This window comes from Nuphar pumila, chromosome 6, assembly GCF_984573655.1.
Source record: "Nuphar pumila chromosome 6, dmNupPumi1.hap1.1, whole genome shotgun sequence".
Lineage (NCBI taxonomy): Eukaryota > Viridiplantae > Streptophyta > Magnoliopsida > Nymphaeales > Nymphaeaceae > Nuphar > Nuphar pumila.
In genome coordinates this window covers 37954835-37963911 of record NC_143254.1, presented here as the reverse complement: position 1 = coordinate 37963911, position 9077 = coordinate 37954835, and the positions used below count along the sequence as shown (strand labels likewise).

The 9077-nt window shown below is 41.7% G+C and overlaps 1 protein-coding gene across 2 annotated transcripts; it reads right to left on the bottom strand.

Annotated features, from left to right (window-relative positions):
* Window positions 1-588: 588 nt before the first annotated feature.
* On the bottom strand, window positions 589-8442 carry LOC149834676 (protein TRANSPORT INHIBITOR RESPONSE 1-like). Of its 2 annotated transcripts, XR_016432799.1 has the most exons (5): window positions 7510-8442; window positions 5101-5593; window positions 3231-3997; window positions 1021-1509; window positions 589-944 (listed from the first exon to the last, which is right to left on the bottom strand). XR_016432799.1 is itself a non-coding variant. In XM_090011520.1 (4 exons), exons 1-3 carry the CDS (start codon window positions 8010-8012, stop codon window positions 3245-3247), a joined length of 1749 nt encoding a protein of 582 aa, XP_089867646.1. In that variant the 5' UTR covers window positions 8013-8442; the 3' UTR covers window positions 589-1509; window positions 3231-3244. The 2 variants fall into 2 exon arrangements, 1 of the variants encoding a protein (XP_089867646.1); XM_090011520.1 differs by having other exon boundaries at window positions 589-1509.
* Window positions 8443-9077: the final 635 nt, after the last annotated feature.

Here is a 9077-nt window from a genome sequence, read left to right as displayed (position 1 = left end):
TTTCTCCAGAAAACTATGATGAACCACACTTGGACCATATTCCCATGCCCCCAAAAAAGTTTCTGGATGAGTGGGTGGATCCAAGCGTAAGGGTACCAACTCATCGTCGGAAAGCGGTTCCCGTGTTTGAATGTGGCATGTGGGGCTCACAACAGAAACAGGTGGTATTTCTGTGGCACACAAACGCCTCCAAAGGGAGAAAAAAAAATAGTAGCATGCTATGAGAGATGACAAAAATGTCCGAAGAAGAAAATACGGCCCTTCGTTTTTTCACGTATTGGCCCAAGATGGGCAGCCACTAACTTCCAGTTTAGGTCAATTTCATGTGTAGCAAACATGTACAACCTGTGGACTTCTGCTTCCACCAAAGGAGTGGCTGCAGTAAGGCCTGCCAGAGTGCCCACACCAACACAAGACCACAGTCAATGTAGCCCAGAAATGGACGTCCAAACCATTGAGGTGGCTTCTCTCCATTATAACTCGCTGTCTTTCTCTCTCTCAAAGAAAATTCTAATCAAAAGAAAAGCAACTCAGTCACTGTCAAGTTCCAATTGGAGCACCAGGCACAAATGACTATTCTTTTCCATATGGAGTCCAAGAGATTGAATAAATTTAAATTAAACAAATAATTGCTCCAAAGTTCCAACAATCACGTTCTAAAGGAACAAACAAATACCCCCACCGGCAACGTGGTCGTCTCCTCCTCTTCTATCCTCTTTTACAACAAGCAAAACAAGAAAACGCAATGAAATCTCCTGCACCAAAACGCAGACCACCATCGTACATGGTAGATGTCCGGGACGGTTGCAACACTTGGCTCCCAAAGTTGGACGAACCACCCCTCATCTCCCACCACCTTCCTTGCTGAAACACCACAAGCAGAACGCCAGTTGTCTGCCATGTCAGTCATTCCGTTCTGAGCACCATGCTCGTCTCTTTCCAACCTACACATGGCAATCTTGAAGCTAACCACACAAGAGCTTAGATGCCAGTGACATGAAAGTGACCACAGAAACTCACCATGGATTCTCCACGCAAGCTACTTAAATTCCAGCACCATAGCAGCCAAGAGTGACCATGATTGAGAGACTCCGAAGAAAATTCGTTAGGGGTGAAACTATGTTAGAAGGCAAAGCAGTGACAGGAGAGAACAAATGCACCAGGCCATCAAGCTTGCTACAAAGGCACTTGGTTTCTACAACCTAACCGATTCCACAGAGAGAGGTTCTGCTGCATCAAGAAGGCAATGCTGCTACCACTAACTATGCCACTAATGTTTTCTGTAGTAACAGAGTTGATCTCATACAAAGACAGATCTAAAAAGGGAGTGTGCCTTGCAAGAGTTTGATAGGAAGTATGGCTTCGGAGACAATGTGTGGTTGGAACAGAATTTGGATTTTTATCACCCATTTCTGCACCTGCTACATTTACTTCTGCGTTGCCATCCTGCTTTCCAAAGGAGCCACTGGGCCAGATACAAGCAGCAGTAGATTAGCCTCCATGGAGAGACTGCAGTCACAGAAACCTTGTACGGTCATTCAGAGTAGCAGCAGCAACAGTAGCATAAACGTATAAAACTTCACACGAAGGAAATGCTTGGATGCAAGTCTATGATGGCTTTGCCATCAGGAATAGACGTTCACTAGTCTATTGATTTCCTTCAACTATGAAACGTGGAACCAGCATATGCTCCAAAGCAATAGCCTACATAACATGTTTGCACCATAACTGTTTTCTATTATCAGACGGATGAGATACATGGTTCTGTAAGAATATGGCTGCATGGAATTCATGCAGCTGTCTAAGACAATAAAAAGCTGATATTTCATGTTCAAAACCAAACTCCACCTTGGATTGCACGCCCAGGAAACTACCCTACAAAAGCTGAATCTATTTTGATATCTACCCATCCATTCCGAGGAATGGCTAATTCCTAGATGTACAAGTGAAAAGAATGAGAACTCCCTTTTGTGCACCACAGTCTCCTGCCAGACTCAGGAGGCACACATTACATGCATGCAATTGTGAATGCAGTGCAATCTATGTCACATGGGTGCGGGTGGGTGGGTGGGTGGGTGCGGGTGCAGGTGCGGGGGTGGGGGTGCGGCAAATATATATATAGTCCAAAAGTTAGACATAAATGACCCTGGGTGCGTTGACCGCACCCAGTTGGCCGAGTCCCCATGACATAGAGTGCAATCTACAAATCATACTACCTACATATAAATGAAAACATATGAATAACATTTTCTTAATAAACATACAAACCAATATCTGAAATACAGATTTTACATATACATAATTCAATATTGCATGCACATTGCACATACTTTTAAACATGCATTTTTGCATCCAAAGAAGAGACAAAAATTGTTTCACGCATAACCATTCTTTGAAAAAACAATCCCATGGTTCTTCATTTTTTTACTTATCTAAGAGAATAGAAGGCTCTCAGTATCTAACTCTTAAGGAAATAAAGAGGCATCAAATAAATAAACTCAAAGTCAATGGACCTAAGCAGCACACGAAATTACTTTTACTTCGACAAACAAAGCTCACCAGATCCAAGGGTTTCAACTAAGACCAGTTTACTAGCTGAATGAAACAATAACAAGAAAACAAAAAAGAAGTTCAAAGGAGGAATAATTTATTCTAACCAGTTTTCCAAAAACATCAGCAATCTCTCTCTCCTTTACAGACTAGATTTCCCTGACCTAGACACATTGTTTTGAAAATTTAGGTGCAATAGGTTCTGGCCAGGCAAACGTACAATAGCAGAAACAAAACCAAGTAACTCCAGTAAGAAAAGGCAGAGATTCAATTCCTCCATTGATTTTAGTTGCTCAATTTGACTAGAAAGGAGCCAGAAAATGTGGTTAAGGTCCTGGAAGGTCCATCCAGGACCATATGCCCAAAGTTTGCTACTGATGCACAATAAGAAAAGATATAAAGGGGAAAAGAGAAAAGACACCATAAAAAAAAATTAAATATGTTTTACAGATAACTACAAACAAGATATTGGGGTATATACAATAATTTTTCTTCCCAACAGAAATAGCACTTAATAACGTTAATGCCCTCAAGAATCGGTTTTCTAATTCTGGAACAGTAACAAAACATTGGAAGTGACAAGGCAATAAAATAAAACCCATTTACATAGACTTGATGAAAACTATGATGAACATTCTACATATCCAATTTGTAAATAGTTGCAACAAAGAGAAGCTCACCCGAAGTATGCTGTTCAGAGAGTAAGAACAAAAGGTGGTGCATCAGTTCTAGGGCCAGCCACCGACCTGTAAACATACACTTTCTCTGCCTGCATCTCATCACTCTCACCTTCCTTAATTACCTCTACATTGAGCCTAGGCATCTCCCGTGCCAGTATCCTGCAAGCACTCATCGTCACCTTGCATGCAGACATCCACAATGACCGCATGGATTCATAGCGCTCTAGCCCCGACAGCAAGGCTGCATTTCCGAATGGACAATCCCTGATCTCTAGTTTCCGCAATTTTGGGCATCCCTGCAACACATGCTGCATTCCCCGGTCACTGCTGCCTGCAAATGCAACTGAAAGTGTCTCCAAGTTTTTAGAATACATGCCAATGTACTGAAATGTACGGTCTGTGAGAAGCCCAGAAACAGCAAGCCTCTGTATCTTTCTGCAATGCTTGACCACAGCGCCAAAGCCTTCATCCATGGGTTCTTTCGTCAGATAGTCTGGTTCCCAAGGATTCATGATACAGAGGCGAAAGTGGGTGAAGTTCGGACAGTTTAGGGCAACCTTCTCGACCGCAGCATTTGTCATCCTTCTGCAGAAATAAAGTACATAGCGCAAGTTTGGGCAACCATGAGAGACAGCAACAAATCCAGTCTCAGTAACACCACCAAGATCTGGTTCGAAGGGAGCAGCAGGAAAGACACGGAGTTCTTCCAAGCCTGGACATGAGGATGCCACAGCATGTAACCCTTTATCCTCAACAGTGTCCAAGACCTGAAGGATGTCAAATGAAAAGGAAAAAGTCAGAACTGAACTTTATGTGCAATATGAGGCGATCCATATTCAAGCAGCATGACCCAAACAAACAATCACCATTGAGATGCAGTCGGAGTAGAGAAAGATTGGTTAGATTCTGAATTACAAATTGGACAAGATCATAAGTCATAACCTGCTTACTTACATGGTTCGAAAGTCTCTAGTGTTGGGCACTAATGCCTAATACAAGCATGGTTTTGAAGACAAGCAATTAGGCAAAGTGGCAAATAGGATGAGATCATAACCTGCTATACTCACTAATTCCTTAAATCAGATACCAAATTATCAGTGTCAGTTTATCAGGCCAATTCCAAAACCAAAGCAAGACACATTTCCATGTAGCAAAGGTCCTTTAACACACATAAATCAAGTTATGGCAAATAGGACAAGATTGCAACCTGGTCTCCTCGTTGATTCATTAAATAACATACTGAATGGTCAGGAGTCAGTTGATCAGGCCAATTCCAAAGCCAAACTAAGAGAAACTTCCAAGTAGCAAAGGCTTTTTAATACATGCAAACCAAGTTATGAGTGCAAATCATGCTCCTAATAGTCTTGAAAGTTGAAACCCAGCAAGCACAAATCATCTTGAAGTGTGTAGAAGTTGTAAAGAACAAATAAATATAAATATATATAGGGCTAATATTTGGTGCTATTGAAGGTATGGAACTATTGAGGAGGAAATCATAGGTCCAAGACTTATCAACTCAATCTGACCACATAGATGTGTTCAGAACAGTTTGTTTGCTAAGAATCAAACATGGGATTGAGTCAGTTTGATCTAAAAATTTGATTTTTGATTTTTGATTTGTGAAATTTTAGCACATTGTGGCCTGTTGATTTTTGAAGCCCTTAAAAGACCTGCTTCCATGTCACAATCACATGATTCAAAACTCGTTTTCTACTAAAAAAAACCTTGTAGATCACATCCATAAGGTCTAATATACGAAAAAAGTATAAAAGAAATGGAAAAGAAGGTGACTTATACTCAATAGTTTTGTGCCTTCAATAGCACCATATATTAACCCATATATATTCATGAAAAAGGCTATGTTACATACCCATAGGCGCCGTAGCTGAGGGCAGCCAGCAAGCAGCTGAGCCAACTCCATGCTTTGAAGGACCGCATAACTCAAATTCAAAAAAGTAAGGTTTGTGCAAGCTACAGATAGCGCTGGAATGTATAATGATGTTACTTCCCATAAACCAGATAAAGTATGCAATTTTTTACAGTTGCTGAATGTGTTGCTGAGCTCCACAATCTGCCTCAGAGAGAGATCTTGTAAAAAGGACCCCGTCCCAAGCTCTGTCAGATGCGGAACTTTTACAAGAAGCCTCTGCAACTGCTCTGGTGTGACACATTTGTTTACTTTGAGGACCTTCAGAGACTTGCATCTAGACACAAGCCTTTCTAAAGCATCAAAGTTGACTTCACTGTTAAGACTCGCGAAGTTTAGGGCCTCAAGTGATGTAAAACTTTCTGGGAAGCAACTTAGCCAATCCCCTCCAAGATCAAGTACATCATTTTCTTGTATGTCCAGCTCTGTTAAGTTCCTGAAAATATAATAAGGTACTTAGACATGAGGATGAAATGACCCAATTAGCAAAAAGAGATTTCAACCAAACATGAGGCATAACATTAAACATTTGCAAGATATTGCTGATGTCATCTACTGAACATCAAGAAACAGAGTTTTGACAACCAACAACCTGCAGAGAACCATTAGAATATTATGATTGACAACTATATATACACATAGACAGGCATGAATCCCGCCAACATAGGGACTGCCCATCAGAAGTTAAGAAAATGCTCTTGACAAGAAAATTTAGCTCAAAATCACCCAAACAGGACAGCTACCAATATATATATATATATATATATATATATATTTCTTCATTTATTTAATCAACTTTTAATGTAATTGAAGAAGTTCCTTTGATTTCAAATCAATGAGGAAGAATAAAGTATATCTAGATAATCTGAGAAAGGAAAATAAGGTAAACAATATTACGCAAAGGCCATGATGATGTCTCCATTTCTATTCCCTAACCATACAAGATATCAGCACAAGCATCAGAGAATATTCTGAGTTTACATCAGCATGGAAGAAACAAAGCATTACCAGATTACCTAAAAGGGCAACGATAACCGAACTTACTGAAAGAACAAGCCAACAACCTCAGCACAGAATATTCAACCACCAGCATCAAGCAAAAAAATATTAAATAGAGAAGTCAGCCACAGTTGTATATATGTTTGCTGTGAGCAAATCTAATACTGGATTTTAATTTACTAAAAAGAAAGGACCCTTGGCAATATTTCAATTTGCATCTTTAAGCTCCGGTCAATTTTAGAACTAACAAGGTTATATCACAACCATGAACATTCACAATTTATTTGGCTCAGAGCCCCTCGCAAAATAAGGGCAGAGGATTGTTTATTATCAGTTGGGATCTGAGAGAGTCATACCCAAGAGGCATTGACGCCTAAAAAACTATCTTCCCACAGGCTAGTAAATGCTACCAAAACCTCACAAACAACAATAGAAAGTCCCATACAAATAAAAATACTCCATCTGAAAAAGAAAGGACAACACAGAGAAATGAGTTGATGACCTCAGGGGCAAGAAAAAGATTCCAAAGAATGATCAATCAGCTCAATATTCCGAAAACAGATGGTCAAATTAAAGTTCACCCATTAAGAAAGCAGCAACGGGTTAAATGAAATGGCAGAGGCCACGGGTATCACCCAAACCAAACAGATGGGTACAGTTTGAGAACCAAAATTTGATGGAAGCTGTAGCTGTGATATTCAGAAACCACCGATGTTATTCAACACTCTGTTTGGGAGCCGGTGATGGGGAGGAGATGAGAGGGGTGATGGGAGCGGAGAAGAAAATGGGAGATGAGGCTGGAGTTGTCAACAACATCCTTGTGAGGATGTAGTTGAAAATGGCGCAACTCCACTCCCAACACCATTCTTCTCCCAAATTAGGGTTTCCAAGCACCTGTGGGGGTAGGTGGTATTTATTAAATCCTCATTAAATACCATCTCCCATCTCAACTCCAGCTCCCAACAGATAGAGAAACATTAGATCACAAACCGATGTATGAGATGGATTGCTTACTCATAAATAGACACAGGCAAATCTTAAACAGAATTGCTTGGAAGAAAAACGTACAAAAATATTCCATAACTAAACAACAAGAACATATATTAAGAGGGTGCGTTTCACAAACAAATCTAGGCACCCAATTCAATAAACTATCAAATTCAAGATCAGAAATGCATAGACCGAAATATATCTGACACCCAGAAAAAGAAAGAAGAGAAGTCCAAAACCAAACCATACATTAAGAGGGTGCAATCCACAACCATATCCAGCCACACCCAATTCAATAATGCATCAAATCCAAACCAAACAAGTGAGCATAAGTAAACAAGGAGAAATGGGAAGAAAACCCACTTGCAATGTGTAGCAATCGACGCGAGGCCATCGGTGCTGAATCCGTCGCAGCTAACAAGAGAAAGCACCCGGAAATTCGGGAACGAGCGGGCGAGGTAATCGAGGCTCTCATCGGTAACGGCCATCCTCTTGAGCCTCAACTCCTCCAGGAACGGGTACGCCTTGGCCAGGACGACCAGCCACAAGCTGATATCGGCTCCCCAATTGGCGGGGACGAGGTTGAAGTCGGAGAACCGGGGCTTCCCCTTGAGCGTGATGCTCCGGATTTTGGGGAACCGCCGGACTAGGATCTCCGGCGATACCGAGTAGCAATTGCCGATGAACACATGGGTGCGGCTCCACCTCTCCGCGGTGTACCAGTCCTTGCAGACGAGCGAAACCGCGCTCCGATCCTTGCGGGATCTCACGAACACGAGGACGTGCTCCAGAACCTCGTCGGGGAAGGCGGAAACCCTAGCGCCCTCCTCCCCGTCTGCGACGTCCTTCTTCCTCCTCGCCGACATTCTCGTGAATCGCACGATAGCCCGAGGTCGGAAACAACTAGCGTTTCACAGATGAAAAGCAAGATCTTTCAATGGCGGGCAGCTCCAAACCCTAACTCTAGATCGATTCCAAACACAAATTCCACTATTTTCCCGGAAAAGAACCGTACTCCTCGGTTCCTCCCAAGCCCTAACCGTAACACAGGACGGGAACTTCAGAAATTCCAGAAAAGGTCCCGATTTCAGAAACGGGAAGAGCTTTCCGAGTTCAAAATCACGACTGAGATGCCGAAACTACAAACTCTAACCCTCCAAACGGAGTTTTCGAGAAACCTGGAAGGAATTCTCCTCCTGTATCAGAGGCGAAAACCACCACCATGGATCTGAAGGAGGATCAGATTCACCTCACCAATCATCCAAAAGTCACGAAAAAAAATCCCAATGAAAAAAATGAGCGAAACAAAACCCTTTGAGAGAGATACTGACACCTTTCCTGCTTTAGCGCTGTTTAGTTTACAGTGAGAAATTACCATAAAGTACCATATTTGCCACAGAAATCACACAATAGCCATTCTTGTTAGATAACCTGAGAAAAACCAACTTCGTTGCAAAGTTTATTTATATGAAACCCCCATGCCCAAATTGCCCAACAGAGAGTTGGGCTAGATCCGACCTTGCAACAAGAGGCGCTCATCCATTGGTTTCGAGCTTGTGATGTCCTGTCAAACTTAGCAATGTTCACGAGTTACATCAATCATATGATTTAAAACCCTTGCGGCCAAAGCATTATTGTCTTGAACGGGATGTTGTCAGTATCGGTATCGTCCATGAATCGTTTGGGCTGCCGATTCAGATGTATCGGGACGATACCGATACTCATTTGAATCGTTCTGTATCGGCCCCAAAATAATAAAAAGTTATTACGTATTAAACCATTAAAACAATATTAAAAATATTTTTTATATTTATTAAAAATTAGGCTAATCGGCCCTACCGACACCATGCATATCAGCCACCCATAAGCACCGGATACTTATAACGTTGCTTGTCCCAATTACGAGTAGGGGTGTCAACGGGTCAGGTTTA